The sequence below is a fragment of the Lichtheimia ornata genome (genome assembly GCF_029851405.1).
Source record: "Lichtheimia ornata isolate CBS 291.66 chromosome Unknown scaffold00036, whole genome shotgun sequence".
Lineage (NCBI taxonomy): Eukaryota > Fungi > Mucoromycota > Mucoromycetes > Mucorales > Lichtheimiaceae > Lichtheimia > Lichtheimia ornata.
The window spans coordinates 105,756-121,472 of NW_026695356.1; the positions used below are offsets into that span (position 1 = coordinate 105,756).

Consider the following 15,717-nt stretch of genomic DNA (forward strand, 5'->3'; position numbering starts at 1 on the left):
GCTTTGCAGCACAGGGCTTCCAATGTGCTTCGGGTAGTAAGCATTCCTCTCTCTCTCTTTCTCGCTCTCTTTCTTTTATTCGCTTTCTTGTTCTTTCTATAGCAACAAACTACCCGTTGTCAGCCACTGATACCACCCGGTTCTTTTACGTGTGTGCCATTCTCAATCTTGAGTGCACGTCTTTACAACTGACTCATCGAATCACCGCTACACCCGACTACGACGTTTTGCCACTCTATTCAACCATCCCCCCTTTCCTTTTATTAAAACGATGGATGCAAGACAGCAAAGCAGCCAATTCGGAAACAGTTTGACTGTCGACGACTTGAAAACCAATGGCAACTCGCATCTCACTCCCATGGAGAGGAGCAACAGTACAAACACCACCATGTTTCGCGACAATTATGACGAATTGCTAAAGGAGGTACTCGACGACGAGAATTCAGAACAAGACGACGAAGATCTCTTGCATATTGATGATATCGACTTGAACGCAGCAACAGCCGACCTTCCAGACGAGTTACGAGCAGCTTTAGAGGATCGTGCATTGGGTGACAAGTACTTGGCAGACTTGAAGACATACTTGAACCATCGACGATCACACTCCCTTGGATCAACGGCTAGCATGAAAGGCGATTATTCGACGTAGGTGTAATGTTTAATATAGTGTGGATGGAATTGGGGGCCTATGAATGTGACATTGACTAACTATGACACCTTAATGCAGCCCCAATACCCCGCTTCAAGCATCTTTTCCGCGACATTCACAACCTCCCAAACCACTCTACAACAATATCCAGCGTGATCCGCTTTCCAAGATCCTCGAGACAATACCATATCACACTCGCCTCGTTAATGGTGTCCAATCATTGACTGTACTTGAACAAAAGTTCCACGCCCTTCGTATCCCAGAGCTGGATTTGCCTACTGTATCCGACTCCATCATTCAATCACGACTTGACGACATGTACAGGATTCAGGATGAGCTCAACATTCATTTGCATGGAGGACCCTTGATGAAGATGAACAAGTCGACTTATACCATTGGTGAACAAAAGAGACGCAAGGTCAACAATTTGCTGGATGAACTTAGTAAAGAGATTGGGTTATACGAGGAATTTGTAAAGAGAGGTAGGTGATTGATTGTTGGATCAAGTGTGGTTTATAGAAGGTACTAAGATTCATCTTGTAGCCCATTATCTTAGCCTGGAGAGCATCTTGAACGAATCCGATGATTCAAGTGTGGGGGAATACTATATGGAGGATTATGAGACCTTTGATACTGGATCAAGCCTGAACCATTTTGTAAGTGTGTATGTTCTAAATCCCTCATAGGATGAGTTATCTTACATTTTATCGAATAGGATTCTTCCTCAGAGATATCAAAAGCGTCCCCTGGTACTCCTAGTTCTTCGGCAGCATTTTCACCAACACCTTTCAGTGCTTCACCCAAAACACCTCGCCGCATCACATCCAATCCATCGCTTCAGACCCATGCAGAGCAACAAGCGAGATCAGTCAATGGTGCATTATTACATTCACGACTTGAATCATCGAGTTTTGATTCACAGCCATCATCGGAAATGGGTTCCGCATCTGATGGATCACCTTCGGTGTCGCAGCCTTCAAATGATCCTGTCGAGCCATGGGAAGCATTCAAATGGACAGCTTTGAAAAAGATATCGGATCAATTGTATTCTGAGGATATGAGAAGACACCATGGTTTGGCTTCTGTCTTGGCGGTAAGTTTCCATGATGCACCAGACGAGTTGACACATTGGTAACGATGAAAATGTTAGGTCAGTGGTGTAATCGCCATAGGCACAACTAGAAGCTTGGTGTTCGTTTACGATTACTCACAAAATCTCAAGTGCATTCTCGGTGACAGTGCTCGTGGTAAGTAAATATTATTTCTCGTATACTCGATTATCTAACTCTGTTGATATCATGTATAGCGGTTGAGATTGGATCCGTTACTTCTTTATCAATATCAGCAGATCACACCACCGTTGTATGTGGTCATAGTCAAGGATACATTCTAGTGTGGGATATCACCAAACCAGCACAACCCATTCGTGTCATTGAACCTATTTCACCAACCAAGCTCAACAAGTCATCCAATGGCGCTGTACAGCAACAACAAACGCCACGAAAGGAAGGTCACGTGAAGGGTGCAGCGATTCTACATGTTGGCTTTGTGGGAGTGAAGAAATCAGAGATTGTATCGGGTGATGACCAAGGTATGGCATTCTATCATGTGCTCTACAAGGTGGTGATGGTCAATGCCGTTGATACCACTCGCATCTTGGGCCGTTACCAAAACCTATCGTTTTCCACCACCGTCGAACCGGCTGCTGCTGCTCCTGAGTTACAGCAAATCGCTGGTGCACCTCCAAAACCAAGACGACCAAGCACCGTGTTTTCTATGCAGCCTCTTCCCTTGGGACAAATCGCACATCCTGCTGAGAGCTTTGGATTAGTGGCACTTTTGACTCCGTACAAGGTGAATATCATTGAATGAACGTGCAATAGACTAGCCCATCACTAATACCATGATATTATAGATGATCATTGTCGGATTGAAGCCTACACCACAAACCCAATACAAGTTTTTGAAGCCCAAGCCCATCCCATTTATGAATACATCATCCACCGATCCACTGGAAGCAGCAACGGCAGCAGCCAATGTCCAAAACCCAGAGGCACAAAAGGAACAAGCTGGCAACAAACCACCTGTAGAGAGTCTTGCAGGATGTTTGGCATGGTTACCTGCCACCAAATCGGATACAGCAGTTGACAAACCATCACCTAAAGGTAAGGATAAATCATCTGATCCATGTTTTTATTTAGCTAATGCAAATCTTATAATAGATAAACATGCAAAGCTTATTCCATCTTCCGATCCAATGCTTGCATTCACTTGGGGCAATCATTTATTCATCCTCCGTGTTGGCGTTGAAAGCAATGATAAGACTGCTAGTACCAATCGTGGCGCGCGCAATGCTATCGGCAACAAATCAAAGCGTGGCAACAAATTGGAATTCATCAAACACGGCGAGTGGAAATGCCGAGATGTCATTGTCGGTATGCAATGGATCAATCGACAGGTAAGAAAAAAGGAGCTATTTTCATGCTGGTTTCTTTGTATCTTACCCTATTGCCTTTTATAGATTCTTGCGTTGATTACGCCCAATGAAGAAATGATCCTCTTTGATCCTAGAAACATGATGGAAACCGAAAGAGCCAGCATCAGAAGCAAGGAGCTCGTTTATCATGATCGCTTCAACGCCCCCTTGGAAGAATTAGTCACCGAGTCGATGGAGCAAGTGCAATATCAGCAGATCCAACAGCAACAGCAACAGCCCCTTGGAATGAATGTCTTCCCAGCTACCTTAAAGACCGTGGAAATGGCTTATTATCATTCATTGCGTGCATACAAAGGAAAGCTTTTCCTATTGGTAAGTAATGACGTTACAATGGATTGCATTTCAGATGATTAATGATGCACACTCTCTCTCCTCCAGGGTTTGAATCGGCTCTATATTGGAACACTATTATCATGGGCAGATCGCATTATTGCTCTTGTGCGTGCTGGTGATTTCCTCGAAGGCATTGAATTGGCCACCAGTTTCTACAATGGCAGCTACACACAAAAAGTGGTCGGACTTCCGGAGGATGAGCAAGCAAGGAAGAAGCTTGTCGGTGATCGATTGAAGGAACTTTTGGATGCATCACTCAATTATACATTTTCATCGACTCGAACGTATGATGGCATGGTGGATGACTTTGTCGGGAATGGAACCGTTATGTTTCATGATTTGGCGAATGGCTGTATCAAGGCATGCTTATCAATGAACTCTTTGGATTATCTTTTCGACGTTGCATACGACCAATTTGCTGAAAACAACGTTCGCGGTGTCTTTTTGGAAGTTCTTGCTCCGATGATTTTGCAAGACAAGATGCATGATATTCCTCCAGCTGTCATGAAGGATTTGGTGGATCATTGTTGCTCAAAGCATATGCTGGCGGAACTTGAGCAAATTATCTGGCATGTCGATCCCCAATGTCTTGATATCGATCAAATTGTAAGCGTTTGTCATCGGGAAGGATTATATGAGGCCATGATCTATGTCTGGAACCGAAGTATGGATGATTATGTGAGCCCTGTGGTGGAGATGCTCAAGGTGGTCAAGCACGTACTCAAAGATGAGAGCACACGTATCGTCGTACCGCAATTTGACTATCACGGAGATCGCACACGAATGGATAGTATGGGAAGCATGAGAACAATGGAGCCAGTACCAGAAAATGAGCCACGAAAGAATGCTGAAAAGCTGTTTGATTACTTCCGACATGTCTTACGTGGTCGTACCTATCCTGATGGTTTACCTATGCCTTCATCCAAAGCAAACGAAGCAAGGAGTGCAGTGTACTCTTTTGTATTTTCGGGTCGATGCGCTGTGTGGCCTCGTGTAGGTGGCAAGCTGGTGTTGACTGTGGATGACGATGATGACCAAGTATCAGAACCCACCTATCCTTATCTTCGTTTGCTTTTGCGCTTCAACACCAAAAAGTTCTTAGAAGCGCTTGAAGTTGCCTTTGAGGATCCATGGCTCAATGGTGGTGACGATATTCTTACATCGACAGTGGTGGATGATGATCTACAAGGCAAGGTTATTTCTCGACAAATCATTGTGAATACGCTTTTGGACGTGTTGGGTAGCGGTTTATCAGGAACAGGATTGATGCTTCCACCACCTCGACCCAAACAATCCATCTCCACGTCAACGGTGCTTTCAAACAGCAATCAGGGACCCACCCCACCACCACCCATGTCACGAAATGAGGATCATGACAGCCTGATTCAGCTGTATATCTTTATCGCATCCAATTTGCACAAGTATACCACGTTTATCTTTTTGCCTTTGACAACATTACACAATATCCTTATTCGCTTAGCCGAGGCAAATGATCCCGACACACGACACGAGCGGCAAGCAGCTGTGCAGAGTTTACTCAGCGTATACAAGCCAAAAGATCCCGACCAAATGATTCTTTATTATGAGGATGCTGGATTTTGGCAAGTGCTCGAAGATGTTTATCGCCGTGAAAGGAAATATGGCAAATTGGTGGAAGCCAACCTCAAAGACGATGAACGACGTGACAAGGTCTTTGATTGTGTGTTTCGACTCTTGGATGAAAGGTCTGAGTTGAGCTCAAAGAAGCGAGACGAGGTCAAGACTGTATTTATGGTGCGGATATCGCAATTTGTTGAAATCGATGGAGAAAAATCAGCCCAGGTGGTGGAAATGTTTTTTAACGGCAAACATGAGGAGGCAATACGACGTTTGGAAGAAGATGCACAAGAGTTTGAAAACGATGATGAATCTCGCGATGCGGTGAACAAGCGTGTATTCTTGTATCTTCGTGGTTTACTGGAACCTTTTGACGATCAAGATGACAGCATGAAACAACTATATGCACCACCAAAGATACCCTCAGTCGATCCCAATTTGCATGAACGCTATATCGAGCTCATGTGCCGCTTTGATCCATCCGGTGTATACGATTATCTCAATACCAAGCTCATTGACAATGTCAATCTCAACCATATTCTAAAGAGCTGCGAGGAGTATGGTGTTATCGATGCAGTGGTTTGGATTATGGAAAAGAGCGGTGATACCCAAGGTGCCTTGGACAAGATGCTTGCTGTTGCCAAAGAGAAAATGACAATGGTGCTGAATTTGGTGCGTGACCACAATGATCAAGATACAGTGTGGACTTTTGAGGAGCAAAGCGTCTTGAGCAGTTGCTTGGTGGGCCTAAGTGGCGTATTGCGTGTTGGTATCCGGTTATGTGAAAATAGCAGCCGTTCGATACCAGAGGATGCTTATGAGCAGGTCGAATCACTTTGGTTCCAACTTTTGGATTCCTATGTCGAATCATCCATCGAGATGCATAACGCTTTACGTGCTTCAGTGATACCACAAGGCCTCTATCACCATATTGTATTTTCCTTCAAATCCTTTGTCCAAACGATCCTGACCCACCTTCTCCAATCCACATCACCACAAAAACAAGGCACGCTCCCACGATTGCTTTCACGATTGATCGACTCACAAGCACGCTGCGCAAGCACATTTGCTGACTTTCGAGATATTTTCAAAAGCATCTTGGATACGTACAAGTATGAAGGAAAGCTGCTGGAGATGACCAATCGATTGTTTGAACGTGATTTATTTGCTGGCGTGAATGAAATGGTCAAAGGAAAAGGAAAAGGCTGGAAACCACGGCGTGGTGCATGCGAAGAATGTGGTCAAGCTATCCTAGATTTGTCTTTGATGCATCAACCACTGGCTTGGGGTTTAGACGATGAAGATGATGATGAAGATCAGGTCGAAAAGGAAAGCAAGTCTCAAGGCAGTGAAGAAGAGGACAAAGAAAAGAAGGATGAGGGCAAGGAACCAGATCAAGAAACCACCACCACCACCACAACCGCAACCCCAGAAGAAAAAGATGTCGTTGTTTTCCATTGTGGACATGTATATCACAAACGGTGTTTGGAACCAAAGCTCAAAAATTCTACCGATTGGCGATGCATCCTTTGCCATAGTCCCGAGCAGGAACTCGATACACCAAAGAAGCAAGATAAAGGAAAAGAACGAGCAACATAGTACCCCGATCACAAATGTAAAACACATATCTAATAAGATCCATTTCATGTATACCGTGTATTATGTCATGATTTCCTTGTCGTTTATAAATAAGGGATTTGGGGTAAGAGAGAAAAGAGATGAATTACATGATGCGGGATGCACTTAGTTTTAGATTTGCGCTACTCCGATCCGGTGAGAATAGTTGAATGATACTTGATCTGCAATTGAACGGCTCTCAGCACTTGATCCATGCCAAATGTTGAAGCACAATGGGGATAATATGTATGTGAGTGAAATGTGCAATGATGAAGGGGGGTGATGCTAAGCAGATCATATGGCAATAGACTTGTTGTCATGATGCAGTGTTCCGTAACTAGAGGTGTCACAAAAACGTGTGATTGGACATGTTAGCTGCGCCTAGTACAGGCTCTATTTTTTGCTTCCCAAGTGATTCTTCTTACTTTTCTTCACTTTCACACAATGCAAGGTTACGGATCGCCCCAGCAACAACATCCTTACGGCTCGCCTGCTCCAGGTTACCAGCAAGCACCTCCTCCACAAGGTTACCAACAGGGTTACCAACAGCAACAACAACAAGGCGCTTATCAGCAAGGCGCTTATGGTATGCACAATCACCCCACCACTCCCACCTCTCGGCTAGCTTACCGGCATTCCTGTTGCTGCTCAAAATAGCGGGTTGGCAATGAGGAACAAAGGATGAGTTGACCGAGATTGACCAGTGTGTATGGCATGCGACACAAACTTACCCACTACATTGTTGCCCTTGAATAATAATAGGCCAATCCCCAGCTATTCCTCCAAACGCTAACCAGCAGCTCTATGGTTGGTTCAAGGCTGTCGATACCGATGGTTCGGGTCAGTTGACTGCTGACGAGTTGCAACGTGCTTTGATCAATGGCGATTGGAGCCCCTTCAATATCGAAACCGTTCGCATGATGGTTAATATGTTTGACAAGTAAGACATATAACAATGACACCAGGATGATGGAACTAATTTATATATACACAAAGGGTAACAAAAACGATTGACATCGACAATGGACGCTCTTTTTTTATTCATCATTATGGGAATTTGGATGGGGATTAGGATCAAACCGGTACAATTGATTTCAACGAGTTTGGTGGTTTGTGGAAGTACATTGAGGATTGGAAGCGCTGTTTCCAGGCTTTCGACGTGGATGGTTCTGGAAGCATTGATCGAAATGAAATGTGCAATGCCTTGAGAACTTTTGGCTACAACCTCTCAGACCGCTTTATTCAACTTCTTATCAGCAAGTTTGATAAATATGGTGAGTGACAAGAAAAAGGAGCATTTGGTCGGTTCCGTTTTGGACCCCTGACGCTGTTTTACCTTTTGCACATATACGAATTGTACACTCACACGCAGGTCACGGGACCACAGGCAAAGGAGATGTGACCTTTGATAACTTTGTTCAAGCATGCGTTTCGATCAAGTCCCTCACTGATTCTTTCCGACGCTTCGACACGGATGGTGATGGTTGGATTCAAATCAAGTATGAAGATGTAAGTGTCGTTCGTCCTACCCAACAACCTTTCGGTCTTTCATAATGGTAACTCATTTTATGCAGTTCTTGGAGCTTGTGATTCGTCAGCGTTCGTAAACAACACTATCCTCCCACCGCTAGTAAATAGTTAACCATTCTTGGCATATACTTAGTCAATATTTGGTTGTCCAATCCTATTGAATATAAGAACAAAAAAACATACGTATACTTGTACACCGCTTTCTCTATACAACATGCGCAATCAACATCATAGTAAACAATGGTACTTTGGGATAGTATGAAACATTTCATTCATCAAAAGTATATTACAAAACGAGTGATAGCTCGCTAGAGAGGGAGAGAGATTCCTTAATAATCCTACAAGCATGGATTCTTGTTAGCTAAACCCGCATTTTGTACCCATCACCATAATAACATACCGTAAATCGATCAGGCATCACAATAGGAGCGACGAGGGACCATCCATAAAAGACGTGACACAACCATCCCGAGACGATCTTGACCCAAACGGCTGTGTAGCTCTGGCCAATTCGAACAAAGTCGCTGTCGTCTTGATCAGGCGCTTGCATGTTTTCCATAGAGATAGTATTCCAATTGGTCAAGACCATCGCAATATACATGGCAGCAATGGCAAATACGAAATGGAAGAACGAATAGTTGTATACGGAGCCATAGCGTTCATCGTCCTTGTCATCATCATCGTAGTCATCATCATCATCTTCATCAAGGGCTGAGCGTGGCAATGCACTGCATATGCAAATTAGTTTTGTAAAGTAACTTGTCATCACCCATTTCCACTTACCCGCTTTCAACAGCTGCCAATAAATGATCACGTGGTCCACCTTGGGTGCTCATGCGTTGAGCTCCTGCTTCCACTTGATTTGATTGCAATGGAACAGCGCTTGCTGTATCGAGTGGCTCGTAATGCTGACGACGACTCTTGTTGTTGATAAGTGCACTATCTTGTGTTGCTGCACGGCTTGTAGAATAGGCAACAGCCAAAAAGGTAAAGATAGCGCCTAGTACAATGGATGCTGTTTGTGGACCTTGAGAACGACGTAAAGGATTGCATTGCTTATCATTGGGTTCGTTGACAACAGCTGACATGACGACGTAGGTGCAGTAGACAACAACGATGGATGCTTGCGATAAACCTGAGCGAGGATTGGCTTCTTGTACAGAGGGCGAGATGCAAAGCAATGTAATAAGGACGCAGAGAATCAAGTTGAGAGTGACAAAGAATTGATTCAATGAACAACTATTCGTGGCAAAGAATCCATACATGATGCCAGTCATGGTGATAGCGCCCGCAAACATGAGAAGCGTTCCACCTATGGATACCTTGATGAGCATGAAAGCCTTCTCTTTGATGTATATACACACACGCTCACTTACCGACAAGGATGTATTTCCATTTACTTGAGTTGTTCTCTTCATAATTCTCCAAGCATCGTTCAGTCCAGCTGTGTGCGAAATCCACAAGAAGCACCAAGCCGAATAAGATGAAGATGGCTGCGCCGATCAATGCGAAGTAGTTGCCCCAAACCATAAAGAAGCCATTGGGAATGAAAAATGCTACGGCCAAGAGTGCGATCCACAAAAGAACCTTTGGACCCCACCATCTATAGAATGATTAGCCCTTGGCAAACGTGTATGCTAAAGGACACCTACCCATTCTGAATTGCAGCACGTTTTTGTCGACTATCCCGTACACCAAGTAGTAAACAGCCTAATAAAGCATGGAAAAGAACCAATGCAAAGCATACTCGATGAACCTATTATACCCGATATATGAGTATTTGACAGCTTTACAGGTATGCATATCGATGACTACTTACAGCAATGATCCCATAACATGTTCCCTCGGAGCATTCGAGTTTCATATAATCAAGCGTGATACGTTGTAGTTGTTTGATGGCCCAGTTGGAAAGCATAAGCCAGGCTAACTATTGTAACGAGTCAATGGCGTTGTTGGGCAAGAGAAGCAAGCGCAATGGATACTCACGATAGAGTTGAGCAAAAAGATAATCTACACGAGGCATAGCATTGTGAGTGAATAGCGTTGCTGACTATCCAATGTTGTAACATACCGCATAACCGATGCGTGTTGCAATGGAGTTGTTGCAGTTGCAGCTGTAATGGAACGAATGCCAAGAAATGAGTATGCGTTGTTGTCGAGAAGCAAGACGACGTTTACATACCTTTTACAGAATAAAGAACATGCTGCAGCCGAGAAACAACTAGCAATCCATGTGCCAACGGATCCAATAGCAGGTAGCGCTATGCAACTCAAAGCAGCACCCATAGCGTATAGTAGTTGTATAGAAAGAAAGAGAAATGACCGACATCCATGCGATGCAGCAAGCAGCTTGTGACCGACGACGCTTCAGAAATTCCGCTCCGCATTACTTGTTGATTGGATACTAAGCTCGTAGCCATGGCAACAACAACAATGATCCCACTGCTCATACTTGATGAAGAATGAAATCATAAATGAATTAGCCACGACTATGAAGCTCATTATTAAATCCAAGATTTGATTGTACTACTTTTTTATTTCCCCTCTCAAATGAGTTCATTGTATGTACATAGTGTTTAGCAATGACATCCCACCCACTCTTAAGCCCATTCTATCACAAGCTACATTGCATGGTCATTTACAGCAGTCGAAGGTCAAGCGTGCAAATCATGAGACCCATGATGGACATGTGTAACATTCAAAGTGAAGCAAGCCATCCATGTCAAGCCCGCCATCTGACAACCTTTCTTCCCGTCAATTTTCCGTGTTTGTCTTTTCAAAGCCGTCTTCGACCACGATCCCTACCATGGCTAACGATCCAGTACGCTGCCTTGAATTCTTCAGTGGCATTGGTGGCCTGGTATGCTTTGATTGGCAATAGCTTTTCCCGATCTCATTGTATGGTTCCCCTAGCATTACGCTCTCAATATTGCAAAGATCCACGCTACTGTTATTGAAGCATTCGACGTCAACATGATTGCGAACGAGGTGTACGAGTACAACTTTAAGCATAAGCCATCCAATGTACGTATATTAAGGGAAGGTGACAATACAATGTTTTATTGATGGGATATTGCAAAGTAGAAGACCATTGAGCGTTTGACTGCAAAGGATATTGACAAGTAAGAAGGGTGGAAGGGATAAAGATAAGAATGATCGACCTATGTCAAAAAAGGTTCCACGCGGATTGTTGGCTTCTCAGCCCTCCTTGTCAGGTATGTTATGAATGGAATGGACAAGTAAGAAAGAGATAATTTAAATTCATTTTACGATTAGCCTTATACACAAGGTGGAAAGATGCAAGATATCGATGATTCAAGAGCTCAAGGTTTAGTCCATCTTATCAAATTGCTTCCCAAGCTTGAACACCCACCAAAGTACATGTTTCTTGAAAATGTCAAGAACTTTGAGGTAAACATTGGTCCATCATCTTATCTGTCAAATCCATTCACGTTTCTCTTGGTAGGAATCGCAATCAAGAGCCTTGTTGGTGGAAGAGCTATCCCAAATGGGTTACGAGATCAAGGAATGCTTGCTATCACCACTGCAATTTGGCATACCCAATCATCGTCTCCGCTACTACATGATGGCACGTCGTATCTCTCAAGAGAAGCAAGAGTACACCAATCCATTATATACCCAGTGGCCTTTTACAACGAGTGACCTTTCCATCTCGGTTCCTGAGCTCACGAATTTCATTCAAGATGGAGCTGACGTTGACATGCAGTATCGTGTTCCTGAAAAAGATATCGTAAAGCGCGACAGGTTTCGATTTGGTGAGTGTCTTGATATGATACATTATTACGATCGAATTGACTTGGATGAATTAGATATTGTACGGCCTTGCGATAATCGAACTTCATGCATAACCAAGGTATGTCGGTGTTTGTGACCTGATCAATCAATCGAATCCATACATACATACTCATCCTCCTGCCCTTTCAACATTCTTCACAACATAGGCTTATGGATCACATCATCTTCAAACAAGCGGCTCGTTGGTGCAAACACAAAAGATGGACGTAAGTTTACATGAAGTCAAACCAATATTCAAGCAAAAGGACGCTAATAGGCGATGGATGATAGCATATTGATTACGACTGGAACGATCCAGAATCGCTATTGGAGCTCGGTTTACGATTTTTGACGCCAGTTGAAATCGCACGTTTACATGCATTTCCGACACAAGAGTATCAGCTGCAGTCAAGAAACAGCGCTAGTGCAAGCAAAGTTGAACCAAGACCATTTACACCACCTTCGTGTCATCCTCATCTTGATTTCCCTGATACAGTCTCTCGCATGCAACGATATAGATTATTAGGAAACAGCTTAAATTGTTGGGTCGTGGCCGAACTTTTGCGTTGTGAATTGTTTGAACCTGATAGCATCCAGGTAGAATAAAGTAGGATATTTGTTTTCAAAGTCATTCTCAGGTACAAGATATGTGTTGGTGTATCTATCTAGTCAAGAACTTAACCACACTCTCAGTTGGCTTTGTTATAAGGAATGTTGACAACAAATCGTAGTAACCGAGAGGTGGGGAAGATGGTCTCTTGAAATCAAAGATATAAAAGATCACAAGAAAACAATTTCAGGATTTGCATCATCCATTTGTATATTCCTTTGTTAATACACAACACATCACCAACAATGAAGACATTCGCTGCCGTTGCCCTTGCTGCTTGCGCCTCTATGGTCACTGCCTCCCCTCTTGAGTAAAGCATCTATATTAAATTACGCCTTTGTTGGGCATGATGTATACTGACGATCGATCTACCTCCTTTACAGCATGTTGAAGAAGCGTCAAGTTTTCAAAACTATTGTCACAACTGAAAATGGTGTTGCTCAAACTTACGTTGAGGAAACCGTGCCTGAGACTGTTGTTGTCACTACTACTCTCGATGCTAGCACCACCACCGTGTGGACCACAAGTGCTCTTGGTAAGCATACCATCATGTTTAATGAGAGAGACGCACACCTTTAACTTATCCACCACCACCTCCTTAATAGTCGGTACCGATCTTCCATTGCTCTCTGTTCTCGTAAATGATATTCCTCTTATCTCCCGGATTGTGGAAGCTCTTAATCCTTCTTCACCTTCCGAATCTTCTGCTGCAAGCGAGTCCTCTGCAAGCGAGTCCTCTGCTAGTGAGTCCTCCTCCTCCGCAAGTGAATCCTCTGCTAGCGAATCTTCTGCTAGTGAATCTTCTGCTAGTGAATCCTCTGCTAGTGAATCTTCTGCCAGCGAGTCCTCCGCTAGTGAATCCTCTGCAAGCGAATCTTCTGCAAGCGAACCAGCACCAGGTGCTTTCTTCTTCTAGATACTCGAAAAAAAGAACGACGAGTTGCTTATACGAACCAAATTCATCCATCCTTAATTTATTGTCCATTTTCGTAAATAAACCCACACGTATTTCTAAAAACACATTATTGTTGGATATTGATTTATTCATCATCCTCATCTTCTTCGTCATCGTCTGCTTCTACAATCAGGGTGGCAGTTGGCCATAATGACTTGACTTCATTTAATTGGGTAGTGCTACTGAATTCGTGTGCTACGCGTGGATAGGATGAAATCACGGTGAAGTTGTATTTATGGGTGTATCCTTCAGGTGCTTCAACGTGCTGTTGGTCTTGTCCATTCTTCAATAAAGGATATGCCTCCACAAAGTGATATAAAGCCTACAAAGAGATACCTCTTGTTAACCCATTTTGTATTCCTTTTGCTGCATACGAAATGTTGATAATCCTACCTCGATTGTGTCTTCCCCACGAAATTTACGCACAACGCGTGTTCCATCAGCGAGTCGGAAATTGATCTTGGCAACCTGGCCATTGTAAGCATCATTGGGCTCTTCCACCAGGGTGCTGCATAAATGACGGATGTATTGTTCACGCTTCTCTTCAAGCTCTTGTCGAGCTTGCTCAGCCCGCTGAGATTCCTCTGCTGCTTTTGCTGCTGCTTGACGTGCTTCCTGTGCTTGACGTTCCTTTACATAGCTGGGTCAATCATATATCCATTGGACCAACTCTCAATAATGTACCTTTGCTTGATCCGCCTTAAGACTTTCCCGATAAGCACGATCCTGTTCCTCTCGTAAACGCCGTTCCATATCTCGTTGATCACGTTCCATTCTTAACCGGTTCATACCAGCACTGTGTCGTCGATTGGCCCTTTCGAGTCGCTGGATAATGGTTGCTGGCAATGCTGTACCCTCGATACGATCGACCACAGTCATTCTCAATCCATTGTTTCCTCCCATCTGCTGTAATGCAATAATAGCCATAAAAGGGTATGTTGTTGTCCGTAAGGTACCAGCCACTGGATGAAACATGGTATCAATGCAAATGAAAAAGAAACAAGCACCCTCTTGTGCTTACCTTGAAATGCCTCTGTTTCACGAACATTGCCTGCCCAAACAAGAATATTATGCTGACCCATATAATCAATCAACTCTTGGGACGTGAGCGTATTTCTATGATACAACAACATTAGCATCCTCTACCCCATAATGGAATATCCATGCTTCCTTTACCTGCAAAATTCTTCCGTATCATCATGTTCATCACTTTGGAGAATGACAAAAAGGAACCTCAAGTCGCGACGTGCCGTTTCTAATGCTTGCGAATATCCGCCTTCGAAAAACTCAACGTGTGTCTCACCAAACTTGAGCTCGAACTCGCGTTTGAATTGTTGAGCAAGTGAACGAGAATCTTGACGATTTGATGTGCTGCTTTGGGTATGAGTGATTGAGGGCCTTGATAGGAGACGCACTATACACACACATATGCTGATGAATAATCAAGCCTATCATGACAATCATCTGCTAGATAACTTACTAACAAAGGAAAGTATAGACCAAGTCATGTTCCAAGCAATACCAAATGGCCATGCAAAAAGTGCAAAAACACCTGTACGAGGCTGTGGTGCTGTAGTGGGACGTTGTGTGGAAGGTGTGTGTTGCTGCTGCTGCTGCTGCTGTGCTGCACTGGAGGCGACCTCTTCTTCGAGAGCTTCACGCGTGGCATCGTGTGAATTGCTAGGATCGTAGACACTTTCTACCGCTCGCTAAGAGGTATGAGTGTCTTTGGGGTGCAAATGGATTAGTACTCACGTACCTCGAGGTTCCAGTCATAGTGTATCAACCGATTCACTGCTGCATCAACGTCATCAGTGTGGGTAATTGCCTGCTCATTCCAAGGTTAGAGAGAAGTAAACCAGTGTCAAAGAGGTAGCTAACCTGGAATTGGTTCAAAATCTCGCTTTGGGTGTCGTCAAGGTTTCTTGAACTCATAGTGAAGTAAGGTGGTATAAAGAAGAGCACAATCCAGCGGAGGAAATCATGCGGTTGCCCATTTGTAACGCAGCGCTTAGCCTTGGCTCAGCATTGTTAAACGCACACGTGATGTTGACCTTCTCTCTCACGCACCATCAACGCATGAAAACTATATTTGAACCCCCTCTAAATAAAGATTGGTACGTCGCCATGGAAAC

At 43.8% G+C, this 15,717-nt stretch overlaps 6 protein-coding genes across 6 annotated transcripts; 4 read left to right on the top strand and 2 right to left on the bottom strand.

Annotated features, from left to right (window-relative positions):
* Nucleotides 1-271: 271 nt before the first annotated feature.
* On the top strand, nt 272-6,674 carry O0I10_007421 (uncharacterized protein; the record flags this gene model as incomplete). Its single annotated transcript, XM_058487437.1, has 10 exons — nt 272-645; nt 728-1,131; nt 1,193-1,305; nt 1,365-1,742; nt 1,800-1,896; nt 1,956-2,503; nt 2,565-2,814; nt 2,872-3,107; nt 3,171-3,458; nt 3,525-6,674. 10 exons carry the CDS (start codon nt 272-274, stop codon nt 6,672-6,674), a joined length of 5,838 nt encoding a protein of 1,945 aa, XP_058341737.1.
* Nucleotides 6,675-7,136: 462 nt separating this feature from the next.
* On the top strand, nt 7,137-8,299 carry O0I10_007422 (uncharacterized protein; the record flags this gene model as incomplete). Its single annotated transcript, XM_058487438.1, has 6 exons — nt 7,137-7,278; nt 7,455-7,632; nt 7,765-7,774; nt 7,843-7,966; nt 8,065-8,201; nt 8,267-8,299. The coding sequence occupies 6 exons, from the start codon at nt 7,137-7,139 to the stop codon at nt 8,297-8,299; spliced, it is 624 nt and encodes a 207-aa protein (XP_058341738.1).
* Nucleotides 8,300-8,551: 252 nt separating this feature from the next.
* Nucleotides 8,552-10,508, bottom strand: O0I10_007423 (uncharacterized protein; the record flags this gene model as incomplete). Its single annotated transcript, XM_058487439.1, has 9 exons — nt 8,552-8,560; nt 8,623-8,950; nt 9,006-9,534; nt 9,599-9,825; nt 9,875-9,978; nt 10,042-10,149; nt 10,209-10,232; nt 10,294-10,336; nt 10,405-10,508. 9 exons carry the CDS (start codon nt 10,506-10,508, stop codon nt 8,552-8,554), a joined length of 1,476 nt encoding a protein of 491 aa, XP_058341739.1.
* A 433-nt stretch (nt 10,509-10,941) lies between these two features.
* On the top strand, nt 10,942-12,623 carry O0I10_007424 (uncharacterized protein; the record flags this gene model as incomplete). Its single annotated transcript, XM_058487440.1, has 9 exons — nt 10,942-11,082; nt 11,136-11,246; nt 11,307-11,344; nt 11,398-11,437; nt 11,499-11,633; nt 11,689-11,998; nt 12,053-12,096; nt 12,185-12,244; nt 12,309-12,623. The coding sequence occupies 9 exons, from the start codon at nt 10,942-10,944 to the stop codon at nt 12,621-12,623; spliced, it is 1,194 nt and encodes a 397-aa protein (XP_058341740.1).
* Nucleotides 12,624-12,872: 249 nt separating this feature from the next.
* O0I10_007425 (uncharacterized protein) lies at nt 12,873-13,543 on the top strand (the record flags this gene model as incomplete). Its single annotated transcript, XM_058487441.1, has 3 exons — nt 12,873-12,937; nt 13,011-13,162; nt 13,233-13,543. The coding sequence occupies 3 exons, from the start codon at nt 12,873-12,875 to the stop codon at nt 13,541-13,543; spliced, it is 528 nt and encodes a 175-aa protein (XP_058341741.1).
* A 124-nt stretch (nt 13,544-13,667) lies between these two features.
* On the bottom strand, nt 13,668-15,517 carry O0I10_007426 (uncharacterized protein; the record flags this gene model as incomplete). Its single annotated transcript, XM_058487442.1, has 8 exons — nt 13,668-13,904; nt 13,976-14,212; nt 14,267-14,544; nt 14,604-14,698; nt 14,759-14,996; nt 15,063-15,291; nt 15,342-15,410; nt 15,464-15,517. The coding sequence occupies 8 exons, from the start codon at nt 15,515-15,517 to the stop codon at nt 13,668-13,670; spliced, it is 1,437 nt and encodes a 478-aa protein (XP_058341742.1).
* Nucleotides 15,518-15,717: the final 200 nt, after the last annotated feature.